Genomic DNA, 21128 nt, shown 5'->3' on the forward strand with positions numbered 1-21128 from the left:
TAGTAATGACCAAATAATGATCAACAATAACTTTTTGAAAGAGTCAAGAGATGATTTCTTCCATTTATATAATTTCCTGTTTACATTTTTCTTTGTCAGTATTGAGCATATTGACAAACCATCCTTCTAAATTTTAAAGCTGTGAGGCAAATAATCTCAATAAAGCAGTTTTCAAAAAGATTTTTGAAGTTCATGCGTTTCCCTCATTTTCGTTTTCCGCCTCGATTGTTTTATATGCAGGGATGCCATTCTCCGGAAATCGTCACCAAGAAATTTAGAATTTTATGCGAAAATGAGCGCGAACTTGGTCAACAGCCAATCACCAGCAGAAGCAGATACGATGTCTACAGATTGACCCACAATGATCCCAGCCGCCCCTAAAATGAAGGTAGACAAAGAGATGAATTTGCATTACCATGTGTATCTACATGACCACACGATCGTTGTATTGAGAGTGTGATGCTTTCGATTTGTGACTTTTAAATACAGGTGGTAAACTACTGTTGGCCTTATTTATCAATCTATGCAGGGAGTTGTCAAGTATCTAACTCTCTTTCATCTTGTAACAGTATTAAACATTTGACTTTTCTACTCTGTACACAAGTATTCCACATTCCAAACTAAAAGACAAATTGAAAGAGTTGGTATTACTTTGCTTCATAAAAAAGAATGGCCAACGCAGATACAAGTATCTTGTCTTAGGGAGGGATAAATCCTACTTTGTAAAGAATCACTCTGATTCAAACAAAAAATTCTCTGAAACTGATATTATCAAGATGTTTGATTTCTTGATTGACAACATATTTGTTACGTTCGGAGGACGTGTTTTTCAACAGACTGTCGGCATTCCAATGGGAACAAACTGTGCCCCTCTACTCGACGACTTGTATCTTTATTATTATGAGGCTGACTTCATGCAGGAACTTCTTAGGAAGAAAGATAAGAAGTTAGCAATATTCTTTAACTCTACTTTCCGCTATATAGATGATGTTCTTTCACTAAACAATTCAAAATTTGGTGACTATGTGGAACGCATCCATCCAATCGAACTAGAGATAAAGGATACTACAGATACAGTTAAGTCGGCTTCATATCTTGACTTACATCTAGAAATTGACAATGAGGGTCGGTTGAAAACAAAACTTTACGACAAAAGAGATGATTTCAGCTTTCCAATTGTGAACTTTCCGTTTCTAAGTAGCAACATTCCAGCAGCACCTGCATACTCGGTATATATCTCCCAATTGATACGATATTCCCGTGCTTGCATTTCCTATCATGATTTTCACCCCTAGTTTTTGATGGGGTTCGTGTTGTTTATTCTTTAGTTTTCTATATTGTGTCGTGTGTACTATTGTTTTTCTGTTTGTCTTTTTAATTTTTAGCCATGGCGTTGTCAGTTTGTTTTAGATTTGTCGGAAATACAGTACAAAAATAACACAGAAACAAATAATATAATAGTCGACACAACATGCAAGTCACAAACAACAACGAGCATATTCTATCAACAATAAACACCACAGATTATTTAAATCAATGACGCGCTAACGCAACTAATATGCAATCTCGAACTTATAAATTTTTTTTGACAATGATGGTAGGTAAAGGCAATTTAATAATTATTTGGACTACACAATAAGACTTAACAGATAATCCAATCGAAACCATAACAGAAACATAAAAAATAAACCCATGAATGTTGGATGTACAAAATATCGAAACACGTCGCACAGTAATGCACATTAACATTCAGTAGAACTAGTGTTGTCAATGGTTAACCGGTCGAATGACCGAATACCGAATACCAAAAACGCTAACCGGTTAACCGGACTTTTTCAATTTTAACAGATTTGATATAAATTTGTGTTGAAATCGTTAAATAGTTATGTTTTATTTAAAAATTGTCGTCGTGGTTATTAATGTAACAGATTAATTGTCCAGTATATTGATTGCTATTGGCCCGAGAACACAGTTATTTCGTAGTGCATTTCTTTTAGACAATAAATTCAAATAAAGAAAATCACACCTGCTCTTTCTCAAAAAGATTTTTAAAGTGTAGCGTACTACCAGTGAGACAAATCATATCTAAATTATAGAAACTTCTACCAACTCTTACTCAAAATATTGACAATTCTGTGTTAAGGGGGTGTAAAATTCAGTTTGACAGCTTCAGACGTGATAAAATTTGACCTTTTTGAACTGGAACAAATCACTACTTAACATAAAGATTAGGCATCCAAATTTTTTTAACATGTAATTACATCCTCCTGCTTAATATTTCATGCATCTAATATCGAGAAATAAATTGGGAAAGTGTATCAAATTGAACATGCAAGTTATATACTGTTTACACTAGGGAATATATTCGTAGACAACGAAAACCAAAGGACGATAACTATTTCCTTGGACCTATTGAATCTAAAAAAAAACATAAAATTAATTAGAACTTGTCTCAGCTCGAGGCAAGATCTTAAGGAAACATAATTAGTATAATTACATCTTTTTTACAGTAACTTGAAATCGGTTTAATTTAAGATTTAAATTATTTAATTAGCAAAACAGTGAAATTTATATTTTACACCTCAGTAATCACACTGGTTCAAACTAGATTTTCGTTAGTATAAACTCTTGCATTAAATTTACTCACTATATTATTTCGCTCTTTTTATTGGATATAAACTTTTCCTTTGTTGTTAATTGTTTATTTATACTATTGCAAAGTGTTTTCTTTACATTTTTGAATTTGATGTTACGTTGAAATTAGATATTACGTAAAAGCTACTTGGAATTTTTTGATTGCCTTTTTTGAGGTAAAGTGACTTTTTAAGTTGATAGTAATGAACTTTTCCGCCGTTAAAGTATGTCTCGGGAATTAAGGGAAAGTAAGAACGTTAACTATAAACAATTGCATTGTGTGGGAATGTCTAGCCCTAATGTTACGGAGGATGTGTTCAGTTTGGAGAAGGAGATGACTCCAGTGAAGTCAAGAAGACTACAGAAAGTGGAGGAAATTGAGTCGGAGGTCGACAGCAATGACAGTGGTGAAAGCAGCGATGAAGATGAGGAGTTGCAGAGGTTAAAGAAGGAGTTGGCGAAAGTAAAGCGGAAAAAGAAGGAACAAAAGTCGAAGGAGAAGAAAGAAAAGATCAGGAAGGAAATAGAGAAGGAGAAAAAAGAGTTAAAGAAGAAAACGGAGAAACAAAAAGGTACTGCTAAAATAGATGATTCTCTTAACATTAATTCTTTAAGAAAATGTCCTTCAATTAAGAAAAAGGCAGAATCGGCTGTTAAGAAAATTTTAGAAATTGATTCAGATGATTCGTCTGATGAAAGTGGGGATACCACTTCTAGCTGTGAGTCTGATGAATTAAGTGATTCTATAAAAAAAAATCCAAAAGACACAAAAACAAAAGCAAGAAAACGTCTGGTATATTTGATCATCCGTCAGATGAAGTAGTAAAAAAGCAATTGTGGCCGCAATCAAAATTGCAGTTTGAATATGCGGGGTCTAAAATCAATTTTGATGATCTTGAGTTTAACTTATTTGTGGCTGGAGAATTGGAAATTTTGTCCTCTTCAAAGATAGGCGATAATGAAAGAATTGGTAGAACAAAGCTGTTGAAAAAAATAGCGTATTATACAGAATTGTATGAGTGGAAGGGTCTGAAAAAAATGTATGCTCATATAATAAGGCAGATTGAAAATGGTTTGGCTGATTGGTCCAAAGATTTCAGTGAGATTGAAACTCCCATTTTGATTAAATATGTTAAATCAGATGTCAAGTCTAAAAAATCTATTCAGTATGGGGAAAACACAAAACCAGTAAAGAAAGAAGAGACTGTGTTTTATTGTTCGCATTTTCAAAGGAAAAAATGTGTGCATACTGATTCACATTATGGCAAAATCCGAGGTGTCGATAAGTACCTTCAACATATTTGTGCGACTTGCTGGAGAGAAGATAACAGAAAGGCTTATCATCCGGAATCGTCAGAAATTTGTCCAAATCAAACTAAATGACTAGCAATAAAAAATGTGTTTGGTAAATGTACAATGTTAAATCCACTAGCAGAAGTTTTTTTACCAAGTTATATGAAATCGTCGGAAAGTGATGACAAACTTGATAATGATAAGGTTGATAATCTTGACAAGGGAAATGCATTTATTAATAAGTGTACACATTTTTGTAAAAAATACAAGAAAGATTTATTGTGTGATGTAAATGTAGACACATTGAATATTAAGATTAAAAAGGTTGGTTTAGTTGCTCAGGATAAACTGAACGATACTGAGTTTAAAAATACTATTGAAATACATAATCAAATTGTTCAATCAGGTTACCCAAATTATTTGGGTTGTAGAATTCCAGTTAAATCTGGAATTAATGTAGATTTTTTTAGGGAAAATTTGATAGACTATGACGATGAAATCATTTGCGAGTTTTTACAGTTTGGTGCTCCGATTGGATATCAGGGAGAAATGTTAAATGAAGGTTCATCTAAAGTTAAGAATCATAAAGGGGCTACAGATTTCCATGATGAAATTTTGGCTTAATTATTAAAGGAAGCTACATATGGAGCAATAATTGGACCGTTTGACAAAAATCCTTTTTCTTGTCATTTCAAAATTTCACCGTTAAATTCGGTGTATAAAAAAAGACTCGGTGGAACGAAGGGTCATTTTAGACTTAAGTTTCCCACCTGGAAGATCCGTAAATGATTTTATCTCAAAGGATGTTTATTTAGGTGAAAGAGTTCAATTATCGTATCCGAAAGTTGATGATTTAGTCGGAATAATTAAGGATAAAGGTGGTAAGTGTCTGGTTTTTAAGAAGGATTTGAAAAGGGCCTACAGGCAAATTCCAATTGATCCAGGTGATTTGCATTTAGTTGGTTTTCAGTAGGATAATAAGCTCTTTGCGGATCGTGTTCTTCCTATGGGTTTACGGTCTAGTGCTTTGATTTGTCAAAGAATCACTACAGCTGTTAGTTTTATGTTTTATAAGATGGGATACATGGTTATCAATTATCTAGATGATTTTGGTGGTGCGGATACGGTGGATAAAGCTGATGAAGCTTATATTGCTTTAGGTGCATTACTAGATAGTTGTGGGCTAGAGGAGTCAAAGCAAAAAGGAGTAGCTCCTACTACGAGGATGGAATTTTTAGGAATCACAGTTGACACTGTGAAGTTGACTTTGGAAGTTACTTCAGATCGTGTTCTAGAGATTCCGTTGTTAGTTCAGGCTTGGTTAAGAAAGAAAAAAGCTTCTTTAAGAGAGTTACAGTCAATACTTGGGAAACTTCATTTTGTGTCCACCTGTGTACGACCCGGTAGATTATTTGTCAGTCGTTTGTTGAACTGGCTTCGTAGTGCTTTCCCTTCAAATGTCGTGGGCAGTGGACATAAGATATATAGAAAGATTCCGGTAGAGGTACAGAAAGACTTATTGTGGTGGCATAGGTTTCTGTCGAGCTATAATGGTATCTCTATGATGTCTCTTGAAGATTGGTCGTCTCCAGATGAGATTTTTTCAAGCGATGCTTGTTTAGAAGGGTTTGGAGCTATTACTTCAAATCAGTATTTTCATGCTGTTTTTCCTTCTGATATCACAAAAGATCAATTACATATCAATTGTTTGGAGTTACTTGCTATTGTAGTTGCGGTTAAAATTTGGGGGAAAACATTTTGCTGGAAAAAAAAATTCTGATCTTTTGTGATAATGAGGCGTCTGTTCAGGTCATCAATTCAGGTTCATCTAAGGATGCTTTTATGCAAAGTTGTTTGAGAGAGCTTTGTTTTATTCAAGCAAGTTTTCAGTTTGAAGTTCAAGCCAGACACATTTTAGGTGTAGAAAATAGACTTGCTGACTATTTGTCTCGATGACATTGTAGTCATAAATACAGAGAGTTATTTAAGTCAGCTATTTCAGTAGATAGATATGAAGAGGTACCAGTTCTCATGTCAGATTTTTCATTTTTAAATAATTGGTAATTTATTTTACAGAGTTAGAGGTTCTGCGGTTTCAATGTAAAGATTCTGCTAAACATGCTTTTGCGGAGAGTACTCATAAAAATAAGAAAACTCAGTTAGAATCACATTTTATGTTTGTATATATTTTGAAAGTATTCCCGTTCCTGCTACAGTTCATGTTTTGACACCATATGCACAGTTTCTAAGTAGAAGTTTTAAATCTGTTGAATATAAAGAATTATATTAGTTCAGTAAGATATCTGCATTTATTATTAGATTTAGAATATCCACAGTTTGGAGCTTTTCATTTTAGATTAGTATTAAGAGGTTTATGTAGAATTAAGGCACATTGTCTAAAACAGGCCTTGCCAATTACTCCTCACATTTTCCTTCAAATTTATAAGAACTTATATATGAATAGTGCATATGATGCTACTATATGGTGTTTATTTTTACATGCCTTTTTTCTAATGTTTAAAATCTAAATTCGTAGATACTATTATGTCATATTTCGGAAATTTAATTCACAAGTTAAAAAGATGACATTTGCTAAGTTGATATTTACTTCTATTCTTCCTAGACCAGTTGATCACATAAAAACTGGAGCTAAAGTTAATAAAGTTAATACTGAGTTAAGAAATAATTTATTATATTGTAATTTGTATAGGAGTTTCTTACTCGACAATATTCCAGATTCTTCCTTATTTGCTCCGAGAGATGGGCTTCGTTTAAATTTTGCTGGTACAGAACTTTTCAGAAAAAAGATAATCAATATTATTAAGCATCAGAGTATATAAATTGTAATGTGTTACAATTGGTTTTTTTAATTTACTTCATGCATGTGAATGTTTGCCAAAAAATTTGGTTATATATCTATGTTTATGTATTTTCATTTGTGTATTTAATTATTTATGATATATTGTATTTTGTAATATATTGAAAAAATATTTATATCAGGCAATACAAATTATACCTATTGACTTCCTTTTATTTCACTCACTTGATAATTGGTTTAATTTAAGATTTAAATTATTTAATTAGCAAAACAGTGAAATTTATATTTTACACCTCAGTAATCACACTGGTTCAAACTAGATTTTCGTTAGTATAAACTCTTGCATTAAATTTACTCACTATATTATTTCGCTCTTTTTATTGGATATAAACTTTTCCTTTGTTGATAATTGTTTATTTATACTATTGCAAAGTGTTTTCTTTACATTTTTGAATTTGATGTTACGTTGAAATTACCCACCCTCCCTCCCTTGTTAACTTTTTTTTTCCCCTTTTATAAATTTATAGCGGCGGATGTTTGCCAAAAAATTTGGTTATATATCTATGTTTATGTATTTTCATTTGTGTATTTAATTATTTATGATATATTGTATTTTGTAATATATTGAAAAAATATTTATATCAGGCAATACAAATTATACCTATTGACTTCCTTTTATTTCACTCACTTGATAATTAGTAATACGATTAATTTTGCGATTTACTTTATTATTTCGTTTTTGATCAAATATTCTGTAGGCCTACGTCTGAATATGCAACCTCCGTTGTGTAAGGACTTCTCTAACTTTAAACGAAATGCTAACCCAAAAATTGTGAAATGTAGACAAACGTGAATGTACTCAATGTATGCGTGATAGTACGAGTGACATGCTTAGTAATCATTTCAAATTGAAACCCTCCACAATAATTTCGAAGACAACAAGAGAAAGGAAAGAATAACCGGTTTCAGACATATTCAATTCTACGAGATCAAGAAGGTTTCTTTTATTTTTCAATCTGAATTTGGTAAAAACGATATAGATGATAAGGTGTTTTTGATTATTAAAAGTCAACCTTCGCCAGGAATCTGACAGACAAGCCTTATAATGCCAACAAAGGACAAACTTCAATTCTAAAAGCATAAATTTATGACTTGGATGGAAGGTTGTCATATTGAGACTCATACCACATCTTATATCTATGTGTAGGGTGATATAGATAAATAGACTTTCAAACACCAATTTAAAAAACTACCGGTGAACCGGTTAATCGGTCGAACGATTATCCGAGTAACAGGTTAGGCAAAAGTGTCCGTTTTGACAACACTAAGTAGAACATTTCTTTTTAAATTAATAAAATTTCAGGATGTGACCAATTTCATAACTTAAGGCATAAATAAAGGCAGCAGTAGTATACCGCTGTTCAAAACTCGTAAATCTATGAACAAAAAACAAAGTTGGGGTAACAAACTAAACCTGAGAGAAACGCATTAAATATAAGAAGAGAACAAACATAGTTTTTTTTTTTAATTTCTGAATCGAAAGAAAAGGGGAAAAATCCAGGAATCTGAAAAAAAATCATCATGACTGGGTTTTCCCCGACGTTTGCTAATTGGTACTTGTGACTATTTATCAACTTGGTGGGTTTTTTTCAACAAATCTAGAATATGAAATTTTTATTTTTTTAACTGTTTCTTTAGATAAACTTTGATAACATTCCAAATGAAAATTGTATAATTCCGTAAGTAGTCTCTTTTATTTTCTTTGCTGGTCTATTGGTTCGTTAGCATTACCGGACAAATTTTATCATTTTTTACCGTCCCACTACATCCATCAATAGGCGTTTATCTCCCCGTTGAAAGTATTATTATATTGAAAATAAATTTCATGCATTAAGCAGTTTTGTCTGACGTGAAAATAAGTTCCCCAACATCCCATGTCTTCATTTACACACACAGTGTACTTAGTCTTTATAACATTTTTACGGGTACAATAGACATACTTAGAATACGTCGACATGCCGCTGCATGATAATTAATCATTTTATGAAGGCATGTCTAACTATCACTACTCTCCAATTAGCTTTTCTATCGGACAAATATTGACGTGCAGCAGAAAAATAGTTGAGTGTAAATCAATTTAAAAATCTATAAACCGAAAAACACGAACCTCAAAAAACACGGAATGATCTCATGTGCTTCAGAAAAGTAAGCAGATCCTTCTTCACACGTGAACCGCATCGTGTTGCTCATTTAAGTACACACCTGGTGATAAGTCGATATTGGTTGGTCTTTTCCGGGGTTGAGGAGTACGGTTATTGGGACATATTCGTCGTAATCTACGAAACAGATATCCCATAACGGTCAACGAACTCGTGATTGCGTCCGTACAATTTTCGGGAGAAAGATTTAATCGTCACTACTTTTGATTTAATACCTTCTTTGTGTGCAGCAACCATCCATCGATGAAATAATTGTTTGAAACGCATGCCATCGAATATCGTATCAACTAGGAGATATATACTCCATATGCAGGCGTTGCTTGAATATTAATACATTTAACACACATTGCTGTAAATGATGTCGTATAACTGTCCGTATAATTCATGCTTTGTCAAACAGAAATTGGATAATCATCATAATAAAATTTGGTAAAGGAGTATCTTGGAAACGATCCAGTATAGGCTTCAGTGCCCAGAAATATAATTAAAAATGCCATTTTTCAATTATTGTTGTAGCGTAAGTATTTTCGTTTTTGATTGCTTCATAAATTTTTCATTTTGTGTCTTTTATAGCTAGTTATTTGGTTTGAAATGTTCTCTTTGTTGAATGGCGTACGGTACTTGCTGTTGTTCTAATATTTTTCGTTAAGTTTTAACAGATAGTTGTGTCATAAACAATATTACAACATATCCTTACTATAAATTTTACTTAAAGCAAACATATTAAGCTTACCTATGCCTGTTTAAAAGAATTGCTTTGTACAAAACGATTCACTCAGCCGTCAATTCATTTATAAATAGTAACATTGTCATATGTATTGATGAAAATTGAAAACATATCATCATCCAATGAAATTTGTTTATAAGTTCTATACTAGAAATATGTTTACGCTGCAATATTTCCTTACAATGCACATACATTTTATTTTCTCGAAAGTAGAATTAAACAGTGTTTTTTAAACGACAGATGTAAAAGTAGGATTTTTTGGTTTTGTTCTAAAAACATCCCTTAATGGATAGAGTTTGCTCGACTCAAATTCTGTCTTTGATTCCCACTTGACAGAAAATCTAAACTGAAGTCCGCTTTTGTAATTTCTCCTCTTCTTTGGTTATCTGCTGAAAATTCTATAACAGCATTCGTTGGTTTGCCCATTCCTCTGTTTAATTCAACGGAAAACAACGTGTTATTCTCTTTTGCGACATACATGAAGAACAGAAATGGATGATTTGTTCTTCCAGGTTTGAGTCCTAAACAACCAGTTGGCCAAATACGAATCCTTTGATGTGGAGGTAGTAAAATATCCCCAGATTCGAAAATAAGTTTGTGGTCCTTGTGTTTAGCAATTATGTCATCAGAATTTCGTTGCAAACAGCACTCAGCTTTAAAATATAAAGTTGTATTATTTTTCTCGTGATAGAATAATAAAACTTTGCACAACTTTCGATTTCCGTAAATTAAATCCAGTTCGTTTTTTAATCTTTCAGCAAAATTTTCATCTTCCTTCTGTCCACGTTTAATTGCAACAAAGGCTGCCCTGAAAAAGACCGATAACGAGAAATAAATTCGTCTGTATTGAGCAGTATTTAATACGAACAAAATAGTGAAGTTAAATGAGCTGTACAGTATAACGCAATGAGACAGCCGAGGGATATACGCCAATGAGACAGTCGAGGAATATACACCAATAAGGCAGCTGTAGGATGTACGTCAATGAGACAGCAGTAAAGTATGCGTCAATGACACAGCAGTAGGATGTACGCCAACGCGACAGCACTAAGATATATGTCAATGATACGGCAATAGGATTTACGCCAATGAGTCAATAGTAGTGTGTACGCCAATGAGACAGTAGTAGGATGTATGGCAAGGAGACAGCAGTAGGATGTACGCCAATGAAACAGCAGTAGGATGTACGCCAATGAGACAGTTGTAGGATGTACGTCAATGATACAGCAATAGGATGTACACCAATGAGACAGCAGTAGGATGTACGACAATGAGACAGCACTAGGATGTACGCCAATAAGACAGCAGTAGAGTATACCCCCCAACAACACAGCAATAGGATGAACACCAATGAGACAGTAGTATGATGAAACGCCAATGAGACAGCAGTAGGATGTACGCGAATTATACAGCAATAGGATGTACGCCAATGAGACAGCAGTAGGATGAACGCAAATGAGACAGTAGGAGAATGTACGCCAATAAGACAGCAGTAGGATGTACGCAAATGAGGCAGGATTAAGATGTACACAAATGAAACAGCAGTACGATATACGCCAATGAAACAGCAATAGTTATGTACGCCAATGAGACAGCATTATGATGTACGCAAATGAGACAGCAGTACGATATACGCCAATGAGACAGCAGTCGGATGTAAGTCAATGAGACAGCAGTAAGACATACGCAAATGAACCAGGAATTGGATATTCGCTAATGAGACAGTAGTAGGATGTTCGCAAACGAGACAGCAGTAGGATGTACGCGAATAAGACAGTAGTAGGATGTTCGCCAATGATAAATCAGTAAGATGTACGCCAATGATACAGCAGTAGGATGTACGCAAATGAAACAGCAATAGAATGTACTCGAATGATACAGCAATATGATGTACGCGAATGAGACAGCAATCAGATGTACGCCAATGAGAGAGCAGTAGGATGTACGCGAATGAGAGAGCAGTAGGATGTACGCAAATGATACATCAATAAGATGTACGCAAATTATACAGCAATAGCATATATGCCAATGAGACAGGAGTAAGATGTACGGAATGATACAGCAGTACGAGGTACGCGATTGAGAGAGCAGTAAGATTTACGCAAATGAGACAGTAATAGAATGTACGCGAAAAGGACAGCAGTAGGATGTACGCCAATGATACAGCAATAGGATGTACGCGAATTATACAGTAATAAGATGTACGCGAATTATACAACAATAGGGTGTACGCGAATGAGACAGCAGTAGGATGTACGCAAATGACACAGCAATAGGATGTACGCAAATTATACAGCAATAGCATGTACGCGAATTATAAAGCAATAGGATGTACGCTTATATACAACATTTCTGATAACCACAAATATAATGTAAAGTAGGTTGTTCTGTTATGGCATAATACATTTCGTTTTTATATAAATATAAAAAAAACACCTTAAAAGAGGGACGAAACATACCAAAGGGACAGTCAAACTCATAAATCTAAAATAAACTGACAACGCCATGGCTAAAAATGAAAAAGACATACAGACAAACAATAGTACACATAACACAACACAGAAAACTAAAGAATAAACAACATGAAAACGACATGAACCCCACAAAAAACTAGGGGTGATCTCAGGTGCTCCGGAAGGGTAAACAGATCCTGCTCCACATGTGGCACCCGTCGTGTTGCGTATGTGATAACAAATCCGGTAAATAGTCTAATTCGGTAGGTCACATTCATGAAAGGGAAGGGGATTGTAGTTACGACGTAAGGAACATATCCGATATCATTTGGTCAGCAAACTCGTGATGGCGTCCATAAAATTTACGAAGGGATGATTTCAACTTCACCATTTGGAACTCTTGGTTTTAGAGCTTCCTTGTGAGCAGCAACCCTCTATCAAGAAAATCATGATATGAAATGCAAGCACGGGAATATCGTATCAATTTGGGAATTAACGAATACTCTGAAACTGTAAAATATTAACTAAATCTCTTTTTGATCATAAATAGAAATGTTTTAATCGAATCATACTTTTTTATATATGTGTAGATGGAAGACTAGAATTTAAACACATCACTCATACTGTAGTAAGACTTGTCTTTTTGTAGCAAGTGTAAAGCATTAAATATTTGTGTCCTATATTGATTCCATCAAAATACAACTGATGAAAAATGTTTAAAACAAAATATAAAAATCCTTTCAATAACATTTTCTACGCCTTTTTGTACATTTTCTTTGTTCACTATTTACATAGACATGGTGAACAATAATATTAAATGTAACTTATAATTACCCATCATAACCTTCCACTTTTCCTTTAAATCTTCCCGCTGTCAGATTGTCAGGTACTGTTTCTAGGATAATAGGTTTGTCATCTTGGTAGCCAACGACCTTAATGTCGAACTCTTCAAAATCAGACCCTTGGTCGTCATCAAAACTCAGCGTACCATATAAATGCATCGGCTTTTTGAATTGTGATTTTTCATAATTCAATCTGATTTTGTCGCTGACAGATGCCACCAATTGTTTTAATGAGTTTTTTAAATATCTCTGGTCAGGTCTTTGTATCTAAATGATCAAATAGAATATAGTTCTTATTATAACCTTCTGCAATAACAGCATGATTTTCTGTTATCTTTTTAAATAACTTAAACATTTTTGTTCTGCATAATATTGTTTGCGACAAAGACAAACAGATATACCAGTAGTCTCTTAAGGTCAGGTCTTCAACATTTGGGATATAATTTCACTATTGTAGTTGGTATTGTGTAATATAAGATTGTAAATACAATGTATTGTTTTAAAATCAAAGATAACTAAATGGGATAACAGTTTTAATCAATGTATGTATTGGCAAGCTAAATAAATACAATGTACATACTGTAAGAATACTTATGAATGTATTCTCGTGTGTTTATTAGTTTTCTATATTTAATATTGCTTTTAGAAACTTGTGTACAATTATTTATAGTCTTAAAATGTTATGAATAGAATTGAGGTTCCTATGCTTGTTTATTTCTTTTAGTTACATAAGGACACTGCATTATTGATATCTTCATTGATTTGAATATTAAGATCAACAATGTGTGTTATAAATTTACTATACCAAGTATTTCAAACTTTGTTCTTTATCCACACTCCCTTTGTCAAACTGTAAAACTAGTCGACCATCTTTTCCAGTAGAAATAGTTGTCCCAGAAGGCTGTACAACATTTTCCATTATCTTTGGGCCGTAAATTATTCCAAAACTCTTCATTCGATTGCAGGTAAATTCGACATATCCATTCTGAAGCAAAATCTTGTTGTTCTCAATATAAACATTGCAATGTGTTTTTAATTTTTCAACGACCACCATGTCATGAACTTGCTAAGTACATGCTTTGTATTACGCAATTTCGGTACAACAGAAAAAAAAGTATCTCAATGACAGTGCGATTCAAATCAGTGAACAGCTTCTGTCTTGCACAATAAATACACCTGAGCTCACAAAGAGACGATCATTTTACTTTCCAGGGAGATTAAAGAATTTAAAATGAATACTAGTTTCCTGGCTTGGAAAAAGCTTGAAATAATGATAACCTTGCATAAAAAAGAAAAGTACAAATATTTTTTTCGCGCTCAAAATTATAAGCATGGGTTACAACAGATATCAACGAAAAGACAATCCAAAATCATTTTACACCCCATCCCTTTTTCTCATATCAAATGGAAGTCCCCTGAGAATAAAAAAAACATTGCTAATTTGCCTTGGAGTTTTTTATCCAGTTTTCCAGACCTTTTCAAATTCAAATCTACCATTATTTTTTCTCATCTTCACAACATAAAAAATCATTGTTCAGCAAAAGAAAGCGTATTATTTCATTTTTGTTTTTAATTCACCAAATTATTTATATTGACGAGGTTGCTCTCGCATTGGAGTGTGATTTCTTTTTCCAGTCTAGCAATACTTTTTGTGTGTATTTGCAAAAGTAGCTTCTATACCATTTCGCATGCAACGGACGTACAAACAGCGTTAAACCTCCTTCTTTTTGACCAGTGATGCAAGTACATTGATTTGTGTATTACTAGTAATAGATAAAGGCAACAGCAGTATACCGCTGTTCAAAACTCATAAATCCATGGACAAAAAACAAAATCGGGGTAACAAACTAAAACCGAGGGAAACGCATTAAATATAAGAGGAGAACAACGACATAACACCGAAACGTAACACACACAGAAACAGACCAAGCATCAGACAAAACACCACGAGAATAACAAATATAACATGAAAACCAAATACATGAATTTGGGATAGACAAGTACCGTGCCACGTCTTATCTCAATTTCTCAAAAATAAGAGAAAACACAAACGACTCAACGTTAAAATGCAACACACACAGAAACGAACAATAATATAACAATGGCCATCTTCCTGACTTGGTACAGGACACTTTTAAAGGGGAATAAAATAAATAGACTCTTTAAAACATAACTTAGGGATGTATTGAACTTAAAGAAATATTACCATCAAAGATGCGGGTATGGCCCTCCAAGTATTCCCAATCTCTACCCATGCCCAGTAAGTATTTATGTCTTTGTCCTTAACAGGAACAATGGTTTCATCCACTGGAACTTGGAATTTAACTTTCCCGTGGTATGTGTCAACCAGAGCAAATGAGCACTGGATGTCCTTAACAAGTTTCTTTTCGTCTGCATTGGTGATGTTTTGCACAGCTTTTGTTGCTGATGTTGTAGAAAATTTATAAATATTTGTTACAAATTTCACATTTCTCTGGTGTCGTGGTGGTTTCAGGTGTTTATTTCGCTCTTCGTTGCTCCAAACAGTTGTTTTATATTGTCCTAAAGGCTCCGTTAGTTCTTCTGATGTTTTAACTTTAATACCATTTCCAACATCTACATGTTGAAATAGTTCGTCCTCATTATCTTCTTCAGAACTATAATAGTCGTTTAAGCCCTCGTTGGAATCTATTTCAAAGTCGCCGACATATGTATCACTAGCAAAATCATCAGGACTGTTTTCTTCGTCCACTTCTTCATTAACAACTGCACCGTCTTCTTCTTCTCGTCTGAAAAGTATTAAAGTTTATTCACAACAAGAAATTTTACAAATTGGTTTACATCTGGTGACATCTAAAATTGTCAAATGTATAGTATTAACTGATAACATGTATTTTACATAAGCACAATATATGAATTTTATCGTTAGTTGCATTTTTTAAGGTTTTATTTCAGACACAATTTTTTTTATGAAACACAAATCCGGATTAAAAAGGTGCTTGTGACATTGAAGTGATATCAATTTGAATTCAAACACATTTCAGTTAAGACTGTTATATTTAAAAACTAACATAAATTGTACAAATATTCCGCTTTCAATCTTATCGATATGATTTTAAAAAATGTCATCACAAAACCTTGTGTCGGCTGATGTGTTTTGATTCAATCTGTATATAATGTGTAAATTTGATAACACAAGCATATGAACATTTTTTAAGTGGTACAGTTATGTATATATTTGATTCATTTACTGAATCAGTTTAATCAAAGCAGGGGTTACTTAACAATATGTGGTCACAAAAAAATGTTATTTTAAAGGAATAATAAACATTGTTTCTTATTGCTTGTAATTTAACTGATATCACTAAAATAAAGTGTTAATACTTCGGTATGTACTATGAAAGATAAAAGTCCAAGAAAACCCAAGGGTTTTGAATATTCATAAGACAAAATAAAACCATGTTTCTTCAGACCATCGTCGTCATATTAACACCTTTGATCGACACTTTACACGTGGAAACTTGATTCTGTGCAACTATATAAATCTACATTGAAATTACTTTTTTGTACATTCACATTTAACGTCACTTAGCTCTGAACGTTTACAATGTGCACGGATAACCAAGGAACACGCTTCGGACACATTACATCAACATATTGCTATTTTCATTTCTTTTAATGTTATAATAGCATAGCAATATATCGTTGATGACTAATTTATCAGACCTATGGTGCTCTGATATATTTCTTTAAGACTGAAATAAGAAAAATCATTAGGTTGATGATTTTACAACTATTGGTTCGATGCCACTGTTGGTGGACGTTTCGTTATTCAGTATACCATAGCCTCGTCGAATATGTGCTAGCATGAAACAAAACTACGAAATATTTTTTTTTCTACAGCATACATAGATGGCCAAGGCGAGATTTGGCATAACGTTTTAATATTTTGGGGTATTCATAATGTTATTCAACATTCAGTTTGATTTGGTCCTCCACTTTATTTTAGACAGTTGTGTAATTACGTTGTTAGCCTCAACTTTTTAAGTGAATTAGGTATATTTACTTGAATGATTGAGTTTGTCAAAGAGACAACTATCCGACCAAAGAGCAGAAAAAGGCATAAAACCAAGAAAGGGTCTTCAAGACGACAAGAAAATTACGCGAAAATGTATAAAAGTTCAGACTTTGTTTTAGTTAGTCTACTGTGTATGAATTGTTAAATGTATTCTTGTTTTCATATCTAAAACTATAACTGTCTAGAGTGAATGAATATCCTATCACACTCGATGCAATGGTAGAATCTATACATACATGAATGTGTATCGGGTAATATATTATATTTGCATGAAATAGGTAGTTAGTGTACCAACTATTTTGTGCGTACTAAGAGCTTTTTTTATTTACTTATCAGGAAGAAATTGATAATACCTTTCGGATGAGACTTAAATTTCTCGTTTTTAACTTTTCTCTTCCGCGAATTAACATTCGCTACCACCTTCACCTGCATAAGTTGAAGCGCGGTTGGTCAGAAAGTTAAAACATGAACGCCAAAATTGCATACTCTTAAATCAACGAATGCGACCTATAATAATTTGTTCACTTGTTACTAGTGTCATTATGATTACCTATCTGAGGCACCCGAGTTCCTCCAGTTTATGTGGGATTCGTATACTTATTGACCTACGGAGGAAATTCAAAACTGAAAGTCCCTAATCAAATGGCAAAATCAAAAGCTCAAACACATCAAAGGGATAGATAAAAACTTGCATATTCTTGACTTGGTACAGGAATGTTCTTATTTAAATAATGTTGGATTAAACCTTGTATGACAGTCGCATCAAATTTCATTATATTGACAACGATGCGTAAATAAAACAAACAGGCATAATAATCTTCCTATATATATAATAGGTTAAAATGAAACATATAGGGTACAGCAGTCAACATTGTGTTATAATCTTGATCACTATCAAAACAAACAAATGTGTAACAAAGAAGCACAATAAGGCATACAGATAAAGCACATTAGCAAAAATGAAAGACAAAAATATAAAAATTTACAATAGCCCAATAACACAATAACAGAATGACGTGATGTATAAGTTCAGAGCCACGTATAATGTGTAACCGGAGAGCATGTATTTACTCTACACATTTATATTGTCCCCACCGGGATTTGAACCCCGGTCGCCTGCGTGACAGTCAGTGCGTTATCCCACTTAGCCAAAGAATCGATTCACTAGCTCAGTTGATTAAGACTTTATATGTTCTGCCTGTACTAAGGAGGGGAAGCAACCCAGCTACAAATGTATCAAAGAAACACAAAAAAGCATAAAGACAAAGAATATTAGCAAACATGAAAGACAAGAATACAAAAATTATCATAGAACAATAACAAAATGAAGGTTTTCTTCATTGTTTCTTTCTCCTATTTTCATTTTAGCCATGCTGTCTGTGTTATTCAACTTATTGTTTATGATCGTGTATATGATACTTCCCCCACTACTTTCTTCTGGATTGTATAACATGATAATATTTCAATATAAAACATAATTACCCAGATGGCAGAAATTTTGAATACATATTAAATAACTTACAGTTGCACCATGTACGGCTTATCTGGTTGAATTGGGTCAAGACTTCCTTTAAAATTGGTTGGTGTTTTAACAATTTCTCCAGGTTTCCTAGTGGAACTGTCCGCCATTGTATTGCAATAATTTTTTTCTAATTTTCTTTTCAAATACAAATATTTTATTATAGTGACGTAGCAATTGTTATTAAAGGTTTTAAACGTTATTCATCAACTTTATTCGAAATTTATCTGTGTTAAATGTTTGAACAAACCATGATATATTTTATATGCTCTTATATATACTATTGATTTCTACACACAAAAAATAGTATTAGGATTTAAGCCATTAAATTATCACATATCTTATACTATATTGCATGCGAGTACACTATGAAGAGATAAAATATTATTATATTATATAATCATAAATCTTTTTTTTTAGGTTTTGTGGGTCTCAAGTGCTTTTTCTGAATGACTTTTATTGACGCTCAAATCCATAAAAAAAAGTCAAGAATGTATAAATTCCGGAATACGTGAGGAGATTATGACAAAAAGAAATCTATTAATAGAATACTTGGAACTTTTTCGAAGACTTTTTTAAACGATAAACCCAAAATTCAAGCCAACGATGCATAATTTCCTTAATAACCGAGGAGCGCATAACAAAAAAAATACCTATTGAATACTCAAATCCATGTAATATAAAAAAGAAGATGTGGTATGATTGCCAATGAGACAACTATCCACAAAAGACCAAAATGACACAGACATTAACAACTATAGGTCACCGTACGGCCTTCAACAATGAGCAAAGCCCATACCGCATAGTCAGCTATAATAGGCCCTTATAAGACAATGTAAAACAATTCAAACGAGAAAACTAACAGGTCATATTTGAGTGAGTTGGAACCTTAAGTTTATAATGGTTCTTAGTTAAATAATTATGTAACAAGACATGAACATATTTTAAAATAAACCTCTCACTGCATAACCTATACACATAACTGCAAAACATAACAAACAGAGCATAAATATAACTATAAAGAAATGGAAGGAGTCACAAATTGGTGCAACCAGGAGGTGCTGAAAACATAACAAAAAGAAAGAAATGTTGAAAACTATTTTTCAAAACATAAGTGAAAGTTAGAAGCTAACTTCTCTAGGTTGAATTTTTTCCCCGTGTGATATGAAAGCAATTTGATACTAAAAAGGAATAAAAATATGTCTTTGTACTAAAGTATATGACAATAGTTATTATTTGTTTTGCTTTTTGAATTGTCAGTTAAAAGATACGTACTTTGTTTGGCCTTTCAAACTTTTTTTATTTAAACATCAAGGATGAGTCTATTTTTTAGACGGAACGCGTGTCCGACGCACATGTCGTATTGCTCTGCGTTTTGCATGTTGTGTCGACTATTATATTATTTGCGTGTGTTTCTGTTGTTCCTTTGTTTTCCTCTTATAGTTGATGCGTTTTCCTCGGTTTTAGGTACTTTGAAATCCGGATTTGTTTTCTCTAAATCACCTGAATTCTGTGCTGCAAATTTGTTTTATTCCTTCCAGTCTTTTGCAAGGTTATTTGTTTTCAGGTCTCACCAGGCCCGAATATTCATTTTTCAAAATCCTTAACCGAAAATCATAACTGTTTTTAAAGGACCAATGAGTCCACCCTTATCGTATTTATATGTACAGGCTCTATAAATAAAATCACCGTACAAAATGGGTTGTGATAAAAAATATATATATATATATATATATATATATATATTAGAACACTACAGATCCAGAGCTGTCGAATCTCCATAAGAAAATCTCTGTATCTATGAAAGAATTCACATGAGAGTTAAATAAATTTGTGGTAAAGAAATACCCGTTTAAAATAATTTACCAGTTATAATACACAATTAACGTTCATTGAAATCTAAAACGCAACAAAAGACTGAAGACCTGTTAGTGTCCTTCTGCTGTTGTTTTTTCTATGGTCGGGTTGTTGTCTCTTTGACACATTCCCCATTTCCGTTCTCAGTTTTATATTGAATAAATTGTGAAATATGCAGACTGTAAGAAGGGACAGGCTGAATATCACCATTCTAAAGGGGAAAATTGACATAGAAAACTAATATTTTTCATTCTTGTCGTAAATTGTTGTATATAACAGTTTCCCGTTTGAATCTTAAAGATCCAAATCTAGAAATAGACAAAAAATGATGTCTGGATTAGATTCATTTCAAATAGATCTAGTCACATCATTAAATTTACGCAGTAAGTTAGAAAACTCGTGATTTTTTAAGCAAAAAATATCATCAAGGTGCATGAGGTTTTTAAATTTATAACTAAACACAATTTAGACGGATCTTTAAGTTTAAATCTACCTTAACCTTCAAACGAAAATATAAATAAATCATTCTTGTTTTCAAATTTTACAACACAATTGCATTTATTTGCACTTTAACAGATTGTAATCATAACCAAAAATAGAGAGAAAAAAAACAATGATTATGTAAATTAAAAAATACCAAATGGAAAGATAATAGAGGTATACATTCTGTAATGCTGTTTTAAATCTGTTTGAATAACAACAAGATTAA

General features: G+C 33.0%; 2 protein-coding genes across 2 annotated transcripts; both read left to right on the top strand.

Moving 5' to 3' along the window:
* The first annotated feature begins 2920 nt into the window (after window positions 1-2920).
* LOC139510991 (uncharacterized protein DDB_G0286299-like) lies at window positions 2921-3457 on the top strand. Its single transcript, XM_071297555.1, has one exon. The coding sequence runs from the start codon at window positions 2921-2923 to the stop codon at window positions 3455-3457; it is 537 nt and encodes a 178-aa protein (XP_071153656.1).
* A 1545-nt stretch (window positions 3458-5002) lies between these two features.
* Window positions 5003-6031, top strand: LOC139510992 (uncharacterized). Its single transcript, XM_071297556.1, has 2 exons — window positions 5003-5577; window positions 6004-6031. Exons 1-2 carry the CDS (start codon window positions 5003-5005, stop codon window positions 6029-6031), a joined length of 603 nt encoding a protein of 200 aa, XP_071153657.1.
* Window positions 6032-21128: the final 15097 nt, after the last annotated feature.

Source organism: Mytilus edulis, chromosome 2 (genome assembly GCF_963676685.1).
Source record: "Mytilus edulis chromosome 2, xbMytEdul2.2, whole genome shotgun sequence".
In the NCBI taxonomy this organism is placed as follows: domain Eukaryota; kingdom Metazoa; phylum Mollusca; class Bivalvia; order Mytilida; family Mytilidae; genus Mytilus; species Mytilus edulis.